The sequence below is a fragment of the Hylobates moloch genome, unplaced genomic scaffold, assembly GCF_009828535.3.
Source record: "Hylobates moloch isolate HMO894 unplaced genomic scaffold, HMol_V3 SCAFFOLD_21, whole genome shotgun sequence".
In the NCBI taxonomy this organism is placed as follows: Eukaryota; Metazoa; Chordata; class Mammalia; order Primates; family Hylobatidae; genus Hylobates; species Hylobates moloch.
In genome coordinates, this window is record NW_026652296.1 from 15,720,211 (window position 1) to 15,738,772 (window position 18,562).

General features: G+C 37.2%; 1 protein-coding gene across 1 annotated transcript in view; it reads right to left on the minus strand.

Moving 5' to 3' along the window:
- The window catches only part of STK4 (serine/threonine kinase 4), a 116,635-nt gene that overhangs the window by 48,862 nt on the left and 49,211 nt on the right, over nucleotides 1-18,562 (minus strand). The window contains exon 10 of the mRNA XM_032142141.2: nucleotides 6,252-6,409. Coding sequence (XP_031998032.1) covers nucleotides 6,252-6,409 — 158 coding nt within the window. The remainder of the gene's footprint in view (nucleotides 1-6,251; nucleotides 6,410-18,562) is intronic.

Below are 18,562 nucleotides of genomic sequence, written 5' to 3' on the forward strand. Positions count from 1 at the left end.
CCCCTCTTCACTGATGTCTCAGCTGAATGTCCTGTCTCTCCACAAGGCCTTTTCTCACAATATCTCTATACTGTGCTTTAAAAAAAAGAAAAAAATTCACTATTATTACCTGAACTGATATCTACTAGGGTACTGGCTTACTGTCTGTTTCCTTCACTGTAAACTCCATGAGAACATGGGCCTGGTCTGTTTTGTTCACCACTGTTGGCACTTGGGCCATTTTTTTAAATTTTTGTAATAGAGATGGGGTCTCACTATGTGCCAGGCTGGTCTTGAACTCCTGAGCTCAAGCAAACCTTCCACCTCGGCCTCCCAAAGTGCTGGGATTACAGGTATGAGCCACTGCACCCAGCCCGGGTCATCTTAAGCTAAAATATTAGTGTGTTTTTAGAAGATCCATGAGCCAAATTGGATTTAAGTTTACAGCTTTTTGTGGCTTTATGAATGGCAAAATGGGAAGGTCTGAATTCTCATAAAATATTACATTCTTTTCCAAAAATGTGATCTGCTAATAGACTATGAAATACCAATTTTAGAGACTATTACATTTTCAAGCACCTTTTATATTTTAATCACTATCTATCTTAAACATTATTAGAAATCTTCGGGGGGGGGGGGGTTTCTCAACCTAACAAATAGGCAATTCACTTATAGAAATAGGACAAATATTCAGTTTAAGATGCAAATATGAAGTTTTTGTCAGTATAAAATTCTGCTACTCAGAGAATGGTGTGAACCCAGGAGGCAGAGCTTGCAGTGAGCAGAGATCACGCCACTGCACTCCAGCCTGGGTGACAGAGCGAGACTCCATCTCAAAAAAAAAAAAAAAAAATTCTGCTACTCCTGATTAAATTACTTCCCATTTGCCATTTTGGGCAAAAAGGTCATTGGAAAACAGCAATTCCCTTCATAGGAGGAAACAGAATTATCTTTTTTCATAATTAAATACTGTCTGCCTAGAAATCAGAAAGTCTGTAAGAGATTATGAGGGAGGCTGGGCGTGGTGGCTCACGCCTGTAATCATCCCAGCACTTCGGGAGGCCAAGATGAGTGGATCACAAGGTCAGGTGTTCAAGATCAGCCTGGCCAAGATGGTGAAACCCTGTCTCTACTAAAAATACAAAAAATTAGCTGGGTGTGGTGGCAGGCACCTGTAATCCCAGCTACTCAGGAGGCTGAGGCAGAGAAGTGCTTGAACCCGGGAGGTGGAGGTTGCAGTGAGCTGAAATCATCTCACCACTGCACTCCAGCCTGGGTGACAGAGCGAGACTCCATCTCAAAAAAAAAAAAAAAAAAAAGCAATTGTGAGGGAAACATGTTAGCAAGTCTGACACATATCCTTCATTAAGCTTTCAAGAGATTATTCAGAACTTTCTTCAAAGGACTAGCTCTTTATTTGCCAGATGTCACTGACAAACATACATTTTCCATATTTTATGTGCTTCTTTGGTACCTCCAGTAAGAGTATAGGAGACTCAAAAGGAGAATAACAAGGAAATTTAAAAATCACACAATGTTAATAAAATAGAAATACATCCTTATCTCTGAATTTCTATAGTACCTAATAGAAAAGAAAACAAGAAATGTATATAAAGATACACTACTCTAAAAACCTTTTAGAACAACTTTAGTGGGTTAGAGTTACCAGGAGGACAGGTTAAAACACCAATGGGTGCTGTCCCCAGATATTCCTATTCAGTCCGCCTGGGGTAAGGCCTGAAAAACTGCCTTTCTAACAGTCTCTAGGTGATGCTAACACTGCTGGTCTGGGACCACTTTGAGAATCACTGTTCTAGACTATTATTTCAAATGCTTGCTTTGGGATCAAGGTAAAAGCTATGTAACAAGAATATCAACAATGAAGACAGTTTTCATTTGATCTTTGTTGGGAAAGCAGCTCATGTATCTCTCATCTCAATTTTCTTTTATCGCTTAGTTTGAAATTTTTTTGTAAGAGACTTTTATAAGTAAATTATCTTGACATTCTGAAGGTACAAATAGAGTAGAATGTTATATATCAGAATAGGCTGGCTCAAGCATATATAAATCCAAACAATTTAATGCAAGAGTCCCAATATCAAATGCCCCCAAATGTCAGACAGGTCAGACAGTTAATACGAATGAGTGAAGTAGGTCAAATAGTGTGAAGAATTAGAGAGGTCATACCTAAAGAGGGCAGCTGCCACTCAGCTCCAGACAACCGTTAACCAATAATGTAGGTCTACTGTGCCAGATCTTTCACATTTTCAAAATAAGCTGGAGACCCAACATTTTGTGCAAAATCTCTTAAGTTTTTAACATAAGCAACTAATTTTAAAAATTTAAACACTGTATAGAACACACAAAAAGGTCTGTGAGCTGGATGCTGCCAGTTTATGACCTCAGATTTATCATGCAATGTGCTAACCTGGTCACTGTGCGCCATGGGCCCACTCCCTCTAGAAGTCATCTACTTCCAAAATAAAAAGTACTCTCTCTAAAGACCTACTAAAGCTCCTCTGTATAAGTAGCTTGCCCACCAAAACAAATTTCCTGCCAATGATCTTAGTATGAGAAAACTGTGGCAAAGAGAAATAAATTCTTTACACGTTGAAACTACTGATCCAAGAATAATGATTAGAATTAAAGTTGGGCAAAAGGCCTGAATAGACATTTCTCAAAAGAAGACATACAAATGGGCAAAAGGTATTTGAAAAAATGCTCAACATCACTAATCATTAGGAAAATGCAAATTGAAACCACAATGAAAGGGCCCGTGCCGTGGCTCATATCTGTAATCCCAGCATTCTGGGAGGCCCGGGTAGGAGGCCAGGAGTTCCAGATGAGCTGGGGCAACATTTCCAGACCTCATCTTTACGAAAAATTTAAAAATTAGCCAGGCGTGGTGGTCCATACCTCTAGTCCTAGGTACTCAGAAGGCTGAGGTGGGAGGATTACTACAGGCCAGGAGTTTGAAGCTGTAGTGAGCTATGATCGGACCACTGCACTCCAGCCTGGGAGAATAAGCAAGACCCTGTCTCTCAAAAAAAAAAAAAAAAAAAAAAGAGAGAGAGATATCATCTCACCCTAGTTAGAATGGCTATTATCAATAAGACAGGAAATAACAAATGCTGGTGAAGATGTGGAGAAAGGGGAATGTTCATGCGCCTTTGGTGGGAATGTAAAGTAATAAAACAATTACAAAAAACAGTATAGAGGTTCCTCAAAAAACTAAAATAGGTCTACTATATGATCCAGCAATCCCACTGCTGGGCATATATCTAAAAGAAAGGAAATCAATATATCAACAAGATATCTAAACTCTCCTATTTGTTGCAACACTATTCACAATAGCCAAGATATGGAATCAACCTAAGTGTCCATCAATGGATAAATGGGTAAAGAAGATGTGGTATACACACAATGGAATATTACCCAGACAGAAAAGAGAAAGAAATGTCGCTTCTTTTATTGCAACCTGGATATTACTGGAGGTCATTATGTTAGCTACAATAAGACAGAGACAGAAAGACAAATATTACATGTTCTCACTCACGTGGGAGCTAAAAAAGTGGATCCTATGGACACAGAGTACAGAATGATGGTTAGCAGTGGCTGGGAAAGAGGTGAAAGAGGGATGAAGAGAAGTTGGTTAAGGGGTACATAAATACAGTCAGAGAGAAGGAATAAGTTCTAGTATTCAATAGTACAGTAGGAAAATTATAGTTAATAATTTTTTGCATACTTCAAAACAGCTGAAGAGAAGATTTATAATGTTCCCAACACAAAGAAAAATGTTTGAGGTAATAGATATCCTAATTACTCTGATTTGATCACTACACATTATGAACAGGTACTAAAATATTACATGTGCCCTAAAAATATCATAAACAATATTTTTAAAAATTAAAAACGATTAAAGTGACTGGGTTTTCAAAATCACTGACTTCTTTTTTTTTTTTTGAGATGGAGTTTCACTCTTGTTGCCCAGGCTGGAGTGCAATGGCACAATCTCGGCTCACCACAACCTCCACCTCCTGGGTTCAAGCGATTCTCCTGCCTCAGCCTCCCGAGTAGCTGGGATTACAGGCATGCACCACCACATCCAACTGATTTTTTTTGTACAGTTAGTAGAGACGGGGTTTCTCCATGTTGGTCAGGCTAGCCTCGAACTCCCAACCTAAGGTGATCCACCCGCCTTGGCCTCCCGAAGTGCTGGGATTACAGGCGTGAGCCACCGCACCCAGCCAAAACCGCTAACTTCTGTAACATTTAAAAACAAGGAAACCAGGCTTAGAAGTACTACAGATTTGAGGATTCTCAAGCATTCTATCACAATAATGATGTGATTTGGTACCCCACAGTTAAACATCTTTGCTTGAAGACTGGCTAAACTGAGAAATCAGTCCTTATACACATGTTGAAGACAACTATACAGGCAACGTGGAATAGATGCACAATAATTCAAATTTCATAAGTCTACTCTGATTAGCAGTGGCAGCCTGGTGCACTGTGTTAAGAAGGATTCTGAAGCTGAACCCCGATTCATTGGAAAAGATGGGTGCCAAAGGCCTAGAAGAGGAGAACAGCAGCAGGTGTGCCCCATAATTTGCCACCTTTGAATAGTAAATAAAAACACTGGACCTGTGTTCAGAAACGCTATAGTTCTCCTATAATGTATTAATATAGCAACTAGAATACCTTTTAAATATAAATAGGATCAAGTCACCCCTCCCAATGGTCTTTCATTCCACTCAAGAGAAAAGCTAAAGTCCTTTTTATTACACAAAAAGCCCTACATTATCTCATTCTCCATTATATCTCTGATATCATTTCCTGCTGCACATCCTATTGATGCCATTCCAAAACATACTGTTTCTTCATTGTTCCATAAACACACCAGCCAAGTCCCTGCCTCAGGATCTTTGCATCTGCTATTCCTGCTGCCTAAAAATCTCTCCTCTGGATATTCACATAGTTCACATCCTCATCTTCTTACCAATGAGAACTTCCTTGACCACTCTATTTTTAAAAAACTACACACACACACACACACACACACACACTCTTTCTCTTTCCTAACCTCCCTTTTGCTTTATATTTTTTACAATACTTGCTACCATTTGACACACTAAATACTTTTCCTTCACCTAGAATGAAACCTCTATGAGGGATGGGTTTTTGGCTGTTCTGTTAACGACTATATCCCTAGAATAGTGTCAAACACATGACATTAAAAAACAAAAACAAAAACAAAAAAAAACACTGGATAAGTAAATGAACAAACAGGTAATAAAACAAATGAACCTGGGTTCTATCATGGGTTCAGTGACTAATCAGTTAATTTACCTCAGATGAGTTATTCTGGTCCTCAAAGGATCTCTACCATTAGTTGTATAAACTATGACACTCCTGCCACTTTATAAAAGAGAAATTAAGTTACGGAAGAACGGCACCATTTCCTCTGGCCAGTCAGGAGTACAGTGGAAAGCCAGAACTCGACAGGCCTACCAGAGTTCAAGCCCAATGCCCAATCTAAGCTCTTTCATGAACAACAGAATTATGACAGATGAGGATAAAACTTCAGAATTTAAGAATGTAAAAATAAAAAGTTCCTGAAGAGAAAAATCTTTTCTAGTAATAGTCAAGAAGAAAATGCAGACTCCTTAGCTTACTTTTTCCCAAAATTTTTATTGCTCTACTCCTTAAATTCCTATGAACATTAATGAGTGTCTATGGTTGAGGGAAAATGTTCCACAGTAGAGAAAGGAAAACACACGCTGTTTTTCATATGAAACTGGAATAATTACACATTCATCCTCTGAAAAAATTGAGAATAATCCTTTCAGCAGGGTTAAAATTAGGAGAATAGTTAGCAAAACAACAAGGACACCACAAAATAGTGTCAATTGCCCTCCAATCTAATTCTTAAACATAAAATCAAAACCCCAAATAAACTATTAAACACAGTTGCAATTTCATTTGATGATTGAATACTTCTCTCACCATGAACAATTTCAAATTGGACAAAAATAAAAAGTGAATATTTTTTGAAAGTGAAAAAGATGCCACTAATCGGGGACCAGAGAACTGTTCAAACACCAATCAAAATATTGTCCTTCAGCTCAGGAGACACTGTCAGGGATGGTTTAGGAGACTCAAAATGCCCAAGAAAATGCTTGGGCACTTTCAGTGAAATGACATAATTCAATGTGTGATATTTCAAATAACTTCTCCCAAAGACATAACCATTTACTTCCAACACTACTTACAAACTCATAGTCTCCATCCTGTGGTATTTTCCAATCTGAAGAATTTTTCAGTGGACCAGGTACACTCCTGCCAAAGCTGTTGATCTGGTTTTCCTTTTCTTTTTGTTCAAAATATTCAAGAAAAGATGGTTTTGCAGGCTGCATGGTCTCATCCCTTCCTGAAAACCAAGAAAAATGAAAAATGAAAAGAAACACTCTAAAATTTTAGATAAGTTTAATAAACAGACCTATCTCCAGATGGGCTACAATCTCTGGATCAGTGGATATTTCTGTTAGATAAAGGACTCCTTCAAGAATCTAGTGAAACTACAGAAAAATGCACAAATGCTTGCCCAAAAAATTCTCATGGAATTTCAGAGGAGTTAAGATTTCCCCTAAAATACATTCAGAAATTTCCCTGGGGTCCCTTTTTCTAGATGGAAAGATTTGGGTGATGCAATGATTCTGATAATCTGCAAATAATACATTTGGAGTCTACTATAGCAAATAGCTCCTGTAATATTTAGAATGAAACAGAAGCAAGCAAAATATTTATTTAGCATCTATCATATACAATATTCTCTAGAGGCACTTAAGTGGGAAGAAGGGATGATACAGTAGGGTGACTTTCTTTGATAATCTCATAATCTAACTGAAATAATGAGAAAAATATACATGAAAAAGAAAACAAATAAATCACAATTCATTCACTATGAGATATCATGTAACTTTAAAAATACTATCTACATATGGCTTACAATAAACTTAAGGGAAAAAACAGGATACAGTATTATATATACAGTATGCTTTTGACTCCATAAAATCATACATGTAGGAGAAAAAAAAAAACTAGGGGAAAATACCCAAAATGTTAACAGGGTTTATCTCTGGTATTGGGACTACTGGTGATTTTATTTACTTCTTATGAACATTTTTTAAAGAAGTTAGTATTGAACAGGTATTAAATAAATAGAATTGATTATAAGAATTATATGTGCCCAGTTCTTGGAGGCTGTGTGGTCAGGGAAGACTGGTAAAAGGGGACTTAGACGGGGCCTCAAACCATCCTGGAGAAAAGCATCAGCAGTTACACAGCAGCAGTAACCGTTAAGAGAGCAGAATACAGCAGCTATTAGTTACTAGTAACAAGAGCAGAAAGAATAATTTTACCTGGCATGATTTAAAAATCAAGCTAGCTGAATGTACCTGTTTCAAAGGTTGAAGTATCTTTGTGCCTGTGATTAGTATTCTAATATAGGGAAACACAGGAAGTATTTTTCATTGCTTTCCACGAACACAGGGGTTTATACGGCCCTTTCCCACAGTAAACAGGAAAAACAACCAGAAGGTTCAGCACCTTAAGAAGTAGACTAGAAGGTAGGTAGAAGACAAAGAACAGCAAGTGTTTCTCTCCAGGCACCCTTGGTCTATGCAATCTTACTTATTTCGTGACAATTCCTAGTCCAATTTCAGGCCAGCCGCCCTACCTCTCAGAACATTTGTCATTTTTCTCACTATCACCATTGCTAAGATCAACAGCAGCCAATCCCATATCTGCCCATATCCACACACTGCCAATGGTTTCCTACTACACTGTTTTCTCCTCACTAATTAAGAATTAAATATATTATTTGATAGGACCAATCAGCAAGCATATGGTGTTTTGTTTTGTGTGCTCTAGGTATGATGTGAGGTACTTTTCATGCTTGTTTTCATTTTTAAATTAAATTTAAGGTACTACTTCATAATATAGTTCTGCAAGAAGGATAACAAAATAAAACTTGTAAAAATGGTGGTGCACTGGATTTGCCAATGAGTCTTTTGCTCAGTCCCCTCCTCTCAGACCACCAAAGGAGAAGACTGGCTCAGAGACAACTCTGCAGCAATCTTACACATAATCCTACACATTTAAAAAAAAAAAAAAGCATTCAGGGAACCTCCTAGAGTCAACCAACTTCCAAAGCGCTGCAAATTGCTGGCATATACAATACACAGTATACTTTCATACAAAATATCTCAACCCGCTGAACAGAATAGAAAGTCCAGAAACAAAATACAAAGTCCAAACGGCTATCTGAACAATGGGACAGCTATTTGAGAAAAGATTAAATTGAATCTATATCTCATACCTTAAGCCTGGAAAACTCCAAATAGATAAGAAATCTAATTGTAAAAAATGGAAACCTTTAATACTAAAAGAAAATGTGTGAATGCATTTAAAACCTGAGTCCGGAAAAGGCTTTCTAACTATGATACAAATCCAGATATAATTTAAAAAATGGGTAAAAACCTTTTATGTGAAGAAAACACCACAAACTTTAAAAAATTAATAATCACACACACAAACCTCATAAGCCAAGACAAAAGACAAATGACAAATAACACAAAAATGTTTTAAAGAGTTTTCTTTTTATTTAAAGAAAATTTTAGCCAGGTGTGTTGGTTCATGCCTGTAATCCCAACACTTTGGGAGTCGAGGCAGGCGGATCACCTGAGGTCAGGAATTCGAGACCAGCCTGACCAACATGGTGAAACCCCATCTCTACTAAAAATACAAAAATTAGCTGGGCATGGTGGCCGGTGCCTGTAATCCCAGCTACTTGGGAGGCTGAGGCGGGAGAATCACTTGAACCCAGGAGGCAGAGGTTGCAGCAACCAAAAAACAAACAAAACACTCCCACCCGGGGAAAAAAAGAAAGATAAAACCAAAAAAAAAAAAAAAAAAAAAAAGAAAAAAAAATTTTAAGATTTATATATTAGGGAGATAAGCTCCCAAGAACTTCTTAAATCAAGAAAAGGACAACAGAAGAATAGAAGAAAACTAGACTAAAGACTTGCAAAAATAATATACACACAAAGATATCCAACGGGTCCTTAAACATGAAAAAATTGCTGAGTTTCACTCATAATACGAGAAATTCAAATTAAAACTACTTAGAGGGACCATTTCTTACATTTCAGACTGGCAAAGCTTCAAAAGCTTGAAAACACACTATCTGTTGGTAAGGCTGTGGGGGCACAGGCATTCACACATTGCTGACCTGGAATGCAAAATGGCATAATCCCTGTGAAGGGGATCTGACACTATCTAAATATCAAAATGTGAAATTGGGAAAGGCATAGCAACTTGTGTTGTATTTGAACTGAGGTATTATGACCTCATGATTTAAAAAAAAAAAAAAAAAAGACATTTCTGAGCTTTCTTCATCAAAAGGTGTTGGAGCAATGACACTCCAGTACAGATAAGCACATGTAAGTGGCTCAGATATTGGTTTCCAGATACCATTTCCTGCAAAAAGGAACTAGAATTAGAAAAACAGTCGACTCCAAGTCTAAGGCAGGGAAATTACAAAATGGACCTGAATCTGGAATCTCTTTTGTGCCAAAAAAAAAAAAAAGCAAGTACTCAAAAACTGATGGGGACATATCAAAAGGATATAGGAGCCACCTTGAAGGTCCTTCACTGATAAATTTTTGGACACTCTGAGCATCAAAAAGAATGTATTCAATAAGAGATCAGAGCAATAATCTAAAAGTGAAGGAGCTTTAGGAGACAAGGGAAAACTCTTCTTTAGAGAAATTACTATTTACGCTGGGCACAGTGGCTCACACCTGTAATCTCAGCACTTTGGGAGGCCAAAAGAGGAGGATCCCTCAAGCTAAGGAATTCGAGACCAGCCTGGGCAACATGGTGAGACCTTCACTCTACTAAAAACAAAAAAAATTAGCCAGGCATGGTGGTACATGCCTGTAGTCCCAGTCACTTGGGAGGCTGGGAGGACTGCTTGAGCCTGGGAGGTCAAGGCTGCAGTGAGCCATGATCATGCAACTGCACTCCAGCCTGGGAGACAGAGTGAGACACGGTCTCAAGAAATAAAAAGGAAAAAATCACTCTTTGACCACTTTATTGTGGTAACAAAAAAGAGCATCTCCTTTGTAGGAAATACAAACAAAAGAGGATATCTTCTTTCTTAGGAAATACACACTTAAAATTTGAGAGTAAGCTGCGTATGTCACACACCAATCTCTCTCTTATTATTTCTGTCATTCATGTATGTTTATCCATCCACCCATTCATCTTTATATATGCACAGATAAATGACTAAATTGAGTTCATCAATAAAAATGGTGATTTCTGGACAGAAATAACAGGTAATTTAAAACTTTTTCTCCAATGGCATTTACAAAAACCATAAGGGCATCATTCTTTTTTAAAATGTATTATATCTAATAATAAAACAATATATTTCTATGGTTCTTCATTAATTACTTTCAGTTACAATACAGGTGGACTTAAGAAATTGAATCTTTAAACCAAGGATGATGAAACACTAAAGATAACATTTCTGTGGTCTAATTCTAAACCATGTCATAAAAATCAAAGAAATGTCTGTTAGGCGAGAATATAATCATTTGTCTAATTTCTGTCACTGTTCAGGTGAAAAAGTGAGAACATCTGCTTTCCTCATATGTGAGTTCTTCTTTCTCACCAACCCACTTAAAAATTTCTAATTTTTGGAGTTAAAACACCAACTGTTCTTTGTCTCTTTCAACAATGAAAATCCACAAATAAGAAAGTCTATCTAAAATGTATTTGCTTTTACCTTCTGATATCAATACCAGGGACCTGATTATACCTGACATTTATTAGAATTCAAAGTTCCAAAAACTAAAGTGAAATAAAAAGAGAAGTTTTTTAATCTAATCACATATTCAGATACAAGCTGCAAGTAAAATGCACATATGTATTAGAAATTTAATAGCGAAATGATTAGTTAAAATGTTACATTTATCCGATTGCCAGAAAGCTAAAGTTGATTTTGGAGACAGAAGAATGGAAAAATCCCTCTCCTCAAATTTTATGTTACGTATATTTTAACACAATAAAAAAAAAATGGAAAGTAAATCCCTATCCTGCAGTTCAAAGATTTAGATTCCGGTTCTGACTATATGATCTTGGTAAAACCACAGGTTCCCAATCTGCAAAAAGAAGACACAGGGCCAGATTATATCTAATGTTCCCTGCAGCTTTGAAAAATTCCATGATTTTATGACTTGGCAGTAGCATATGAAAACATATTTATGCTCAGTTATTAATAACTATTCAAAAGAAGAAGTTCTTATCTCTAGTAGGATTATGATACTGGATGCCTCTAATCTAAAACATGCTACAACTAGATCTGTACAGGCATAAAGCAAAGACCAAAGTGAAAAATAGTTAAGACTCAAGAAATATTTTAGTGACAAGAATATCTCTGATTCTTTGGATTTTTTGTTGTTGGTGGTTTAACAGATGGAAGAGGTGACTCAAACTGTAATAAAGATATCATCTAGAGATTCAGATGATAATAACATTTTATGGAACTAAAGTGAAAAATTGAATGAACTGACTGATGGGGGAAGCCACCTTAACTGGCAAGAAACAGGAGACACTCAAAAATAGTTAGCTGATCCTTGTATTTAGTGATTCCAGAAATTAAATGCCTCCACCATAATGGTTCTTTCCTTATGTGTGAGAGTGCTTTACTGACATGTTAAGTTTATATGAAGAAGACAGCATTCCTATTGTGAATAACACTGTCACTAAATTGCAGCACCTGTTCTAAGTCTGATTTTATAGACTGATAATAATTCTCAGTAAACGGATTTGCATTCCTATCACAGTTAGTATATGATAAATTGTTTTTAAAAATGGCCACAACAATTTCCTCTTGGTATCTTCATCCTTACCTTATGCCCTCTCACAATGACTCTGGGCCTGGCTATGTAACCTGCTTTGGTCATTGAGACAATAGCAAATGTATAGCAAGAAGAGACTTAAAAATTCTTGTGTAGGCTGGGCATGGTGGCTCATGCTTGTAATCCCACCACTTTGGAGGCCAAGGTGGGAGGACTACTTGAGCCCAGGAGTTCGAGACCAGCCTGGGCAACATAGCAAGACTTGGTCTCTACAAATAATAATTTTTTAAAAAAATTAGCTGGGTGCGTGGGGCCTGTCATGGGGTGGGGGGAGGGGGGAGGGATAGCATTAGGAGATATACCTAATATAAATGACGAGTTAATGGGTACAGCATACCAACATGGCGCATGTATACATATGTAACAAACCTGCACATTGTGCACATGTACCCTAGAACTTAAAGTATAAAAAAAAAAAAAATAGCTGGGTGTGGTGGCATGCACCTGTGGTCTCAAATATTTGGGAGGCTGAGGCAGGAGGATCACCTGAGCCCAGGAGGTCAAGGCTGCAGTAAGCTATGATCGCACAACTGCACTCCAGCCTGGGTAACAGAGCAAGATCCTGTCTCAAAAAAAAAAAAGTCTTGTATATTTTACTATCATATAAATAAAACTGATTGAGCCTGCTAGATGGTGAAATACTACGTGGAGAGGCCCAAGTCAACAAATGTCTCAACAAATAAATCAGCCATCCCCAGCTGTTATTGCACCAGCTGACCACAGAGCACGGCTAACCAGCTCAGACCAGAATTGCCTGCCTACCTGAGTCCAACCTAATTGCCAACCTACAGAATCATGAATCAAGTTAAATAAAATGGCTATTTTAAACCACTAAATTTCAGGGTGGTTTATAATGCAGCAAAAGCTAACTGATACAGTTTCAGTATCTCTCTCTCTTTCACATAAACATACACATACACACACACACACACACACACACACACACACACATATAAACATACACCCCTAAATCTGGAAAAAGAGTTCTATTCTTTGGAAACTTAGGTTCAAATTCAACTAATATTCACTAAATACCTTCTAAATTTCAGGCTTTCTACTAGGTGCTTTCACATAATGGTCTCATCCAAACTGCACATCCAAACTGCATGACCACCATATAAAGTAGAGGGGGAAAAGCCTTACACTCAATAGGTATCTACTAAGTGCCAGAAAATGTACTATATCACTTAATCCTCAAAGATTCTTTTGAGACATGTGTTATTATGCCCGTTTCACAAGTGAGAAATTTGCAGATTTCTAAGCTAGTAACCAACAAGGATGGGATTTGAATGCCAAATGTCAGGTTTTAAGTTTAGTGAGCTACATCTCATATTGTACAGTCTCTAAAATCAAAATAAAGATTCTTGACATGTTAGAACTGCCATTAAACTAAGTGCAGAAAGAGTAGGGAAATGTAATTTTCCCAGTAACCTTATCTTTGAACCTTTCTTTCAGCACCCGTTAGCTAGATAGACGATCAAGTGTGCTGGACAGCAGCTTGTCAGTTTGAAAAGCATAAGAGAATCATTCCAAGCTGATTAAAGGCCATGCTGTACCCCAGGGCTTCAGCTAGCTAGTGGGTTTTTTGTTTTAACTTGAGCTAGCGTATTTTTTCAGATGTATCCCAAGAAATAAAGATGTTCAGCTGAATGATAATACAAGAAACCTAAAGCCGTAGAAAGAATGGACTGAAGAGAGAAATCAAGCCTTGAAAATACCACATCTTGCTCTGATTCTTTTATCTGATGCCGGCAATGCATGAATTCCTATACTAAGACTGGCCTATTTTTCTTTGTAAGCAGCATTTGTCAAGCTAAATGAGCAATCTGTCTAAGCCTACAGACAAAGCAGTGAATTCATAAGCAACTGTATCTTCCATTTATTTTTCTTTGAAAAATGCTATGTAAAAGCAGATGGAACCAACAACCCAAATGTCTATCAGCTGATGAACAGATAAACAAAATGCAGTGTATCCATACAGTGGAATATTATTCGGCAACAAAAAGAAATAGTGATACATGCTATAACATGGATAAACCTCAAAAACATTATGCAAAATGAAAGACAACATTCTCAAAAGGCCACATGTTATATGATTCCATTTACATAAAATGTCCAAAATAGGCAAATCTATAGAGACACAGAGTAGATTAACGGTTGCCTGTGGGTGAGAGGCGAATGAGAAGTGACTGCTAACAGGATTAGAGTTTTTTGAGGGGATGATAAAAATGTCTTGAATTCAATAGTGCTTACACTTGCAACACCTTGTTAATATCCTAAAAAAAACACTGAATTCTATGCTTTAAAATCGCAAATTTTATGACATATAAATTATATCTCAATTTAAAAATAGTGGCCAGGCATGGTGGCTCATGCCTGTAATCCCAGCACTTCAGGTGGCCAAGGCAGGAGGATGGCTTGAGGCCACGAGTTCGAGACTAGCCTGAGCAACATAGTGAGACCCTGTCTCTACAAAAAAAATTTTTTTTAAATTAGCCGGGCATAGTGGTGCACACCTGTAGTCCCAACTACTCAGGAGGCTAAGGAAGAAGGATCACTTGAGCCCAGTTCAAGACTGCAGATGCCACTGCACTTCAGCCTGGGCAACAGACCAAGATCCTGTCTCCAAATTAAAAAAAAAAAAAAAAAAGTAGAACTTTAAAAATTAGATAGAATTTTAAAAATTAGATTGTGGTGATGGTTGCACAACTCTGTGAATAAACTAAAAACCATTAAACTGTACACTTTAAATGAATAAATTGTATGGTGTGTAAATTATATGTCAGTAACTCAATTTTTTTTAAGCAGCAAGACACCTTTCCTTTACTAATTGCTCTTATTTCTGGATTCATATGAACTACAACATAATGCCTGGGTAGTCATAACTGCGAAGGACCTTGACCAAAGACTGAAGCCCACTGTTCCATTGGAATGACCATCTACTAGACCTTAAACTTCATGACCTTCAATTTCAAACCTCCATTTTCCAGACTGTCACTAAGTAAACCACAATGGTCGACCTACTGTTTCCTTAATTCCTAAAATGACTCTTTTCTACTTAAATCGTAATTAATTCTGTGCAAACCAGAGAACTGGGCAGAGCCTGCCTTTTTTTCTCTGTTTCATGCATGAATGTTTGCAGGAAAAAAAAAAAAAAAAACTCTGGTAATCCTGCAAATGTTTTCCTCTGGCTTGGAATAATATGCCTTAATGTGCAATTCTTATCACAGGGTTTGTTTTTTTCTAACATTTGTTATGAGTGTGTGGTTTTGGGTTTTGTTTTTGTTACCAGGCATCTAAGTGCTTTACATGTATCAGCTCATTTCATTACACTGGTTACTATCCAAGTAACTGTGTATGGCCATAAATATTCCTTTGAATGTCCTTTGAAACCACTAAGAATTGCTGGAATCATAAGTTATAAGGTTCCCTGGAGCCCAGAATAACTCTTCCAGTTAAGCAGTTTTGGTAATTGCCTCTATATGAATGGACTTAATTTCTGGGCAATGGTGCTCTAGCTGTTTTAATTCTGGTGAACTGAAATATATCAATTCAAAGAGATCTAAATCCAAAATTCAAAGGGTTACTAACTACAGCAATAGTGGCAGCACATCTAAAAAGATAAAAAAAAAATGTTCACAGGTGAGAATGGTCCACATCTTGGTTCTTGCAAGAATTTCCTAATTGGTCTCACCTTTTACAGTCTTTTGAAACTCCATTTTATCACTTTCCTAGTCAAAGTGTCTTCAGATACCCTATTAACAGGAGAATCAGATTCAAACTCCTTATTTTCGAATTCAAAGTCTTCCAAAATCCAATCAACACCCACATCTGCTTTAGCCAACCTGAATAATGAAAACACATTTCTACCTTTCTGACTTTGCACCTGCCTGTAACATCCTTCCCCACCCTTCCTGCATATCTGAGTCATTGCCTTCCTTTTCACAAATCCTTTAACGCTTTCCTGTACCACTTACCTAGCATTTGTCTTAGTATATCATTACCTTCATATGTGGAGGTCCTTTCTCCTACATTGCGTCATTATCGAATACTATTATTTGAAGCGCCTAGAGTAATGCTCTATACACATAAGGAATTAGAACAATTAGAACAGTACACATGCCATAAGTATTAGATAATGATAATGACAAATGTCATCTTCCCCTTTTAATATATAAGTTACTGAAAGCGGTGAATGCCTCATTTGGTTTTCATACTCTACACGTTAATGACACATAGTGACTATCTAATAAATGCTTCTTGGTTGGCATTAAATATTCATTATAAACAAATACTGATTCCAAATTGATATTTCTAGAGCATAAACATTTGAAAAGAATCATCTGCTTTTTCTTTATAGATCCACTTAAATTGACATTTTAAAATGTATCTCCATTTTCTTGCTGAAAAAAAGGTCAGAACAGCAAGCTTAGAGCACCAGAGAAATAATATATTCCACTAACTGATGAAGAAAGATTTATCTGCCTCTTAGGTTTAAGGACCAAAGTATATCTTTTGTGATTCACTTTCCTATGTTCCTCATTACCATTATGCTACTGCCCTCTCTTGAAAAATGTATTTCCTCCATGGCTGTTCTTGGCTCTCCTTTTACCAATATAACTATACTGGAGTAGCTATCTTTCAAAATATATAGGCCTTGAGCCCTTCACCCAAGTTACACTGAGATCTGGTACTTTCATATCCTAAAATGTGGTCTGGCAGGGTGTTCTGAATGAATTTTCAGGCACCAGGAGTCTGTGCTTTTTGGCTCATTCCAAAAGAATCAAGAATGCCAATGGTTTCCAAAGATAAAAGGGGGCCCAACATCTGGATACAATAAGAAAAACTGCACAAACAATTAGGATTTAGTCTCCACTCTGGCAGGACAACCTTGAACTATTTTTGAAACTCTGAGAAAAACCTAAGTACCAAGATGTCTGCTCTTCTATTGTAAATCTCACCCACGAGGGAGCTACTGATAAAATGCACGGTGAACCACAGCGCTTATCTTTCGGGGATGGAAAAAAAATCCAGTCGGTAATAAATTCCACTGTATTAAGATAAGAGGCTGAAACTTTACAAAGAAGGCTCATGTGTATCTAAAGTCTAGCCCTCTTAAAAATCTGTCATCTTGTATTCTGAGCTATTTAACAGATTCTCAAAACACGTATCATCTTATTGCCAAGGAATTTAAAACACAGACACACAGACACACACACACACACACACACACACACACACACACACCACACAGAGCCTCCCTCTCTCTTCTCGGCACAATGGTAAAATGTTACTGAAACTGACAAGTGACCTTCCCTTAGCTCAACCATGTTCATGTCAGCACTCAGGCATTCTTGGGGTGGCACTTACAAAACACCATTAATACCAAGAGTAAAAACTAAAAGTAAAAACTAACTATCAAGAGAAAAGGAATTAGGAAGAAGAAAAGTAGCGCTGGTTGAAGAAATGTTTAGGTCCAATGAAAAAAACACTCTCATACATTAAAAGACTTTTATAATACCTACCATTTTTGAGCATTTACACACTATTTTACACATACAAAGATCTCATATCATCTTGACAAAACTACAAAATAGGAACTTTCGTACCCCATTTTTTCAGACCAGGAAACTAAGGTTCAAAAAAGAAAGAACTTGACCAAAGTGATGTAGTCTGTAAGACCCTGAGCGAAGTTTCAGGCCAAAGACTCTGACGCTAAAAATCAATGTTCACTCCACTACTCCTTTGTCCTTCTCTTGCCCTTACTCAGAGATAGGGTTCCAACAAAATCAAATGTTTTCAGCTTTAGTTTTGGGGTGCATAACTGCATTAACGCTGTCTGAAACTCTCATATGATGCTGTGAGTGGCAAGCATACACTAACACAATACTCTGATGACAGATGTTTAAATCCCGAAGGGATTAGAAATTGGACAGTAAGGCTACTGTGGTAAAAGAAGTGTTAAAATACTTGCAGTACTTTATGTCCTAATTACTGTACTTGCAAATGCCATAATCTGAGTCAGAGAGAATAAGACAGATAACACACAAGGGAGACAATGTTCTAACAACCCCTTTCAAACTGCAGATGGAAAGAAAATAGGCTCTGAGTCAAGAATTCCCATCTTATGCAGCTCTGAAATCAGTATCTGATGGACGGTGTTGAAGTAAAATCATTTTGACAACAGCCTAGCCTTTCACCTGATTTCAACATGAGGAAACTCACAGCAACAATAGGTGCCTTCATGAAACTTAGGACTTTCTGAGGAACTATAAACACATAATGTTTTTACCACAAAATACTATCTCAGTAATTTAACTAAAACATGTCTCTTAGTTGCCCTAACTTAATTATGTCATTATGCTTTAAAATTCTATTTCAAAGAGATTAATGTGGCTGTTGCTCTGGGAGAAAAATTAGAATCTTATGCACTAAGTACAAGTTTTAAAGAGGAATCATCATCTCACTCCCTTCAATTCACTGAATCTAATTTGAAGGCTTGGTCAGGGGAAACATTCCTTCAATTAGTAGTCCAAGTTCTGCCTCCCATTGACCTATTAAGCCTGGAGATGAGGAGGGGTGACCAGGGCTAT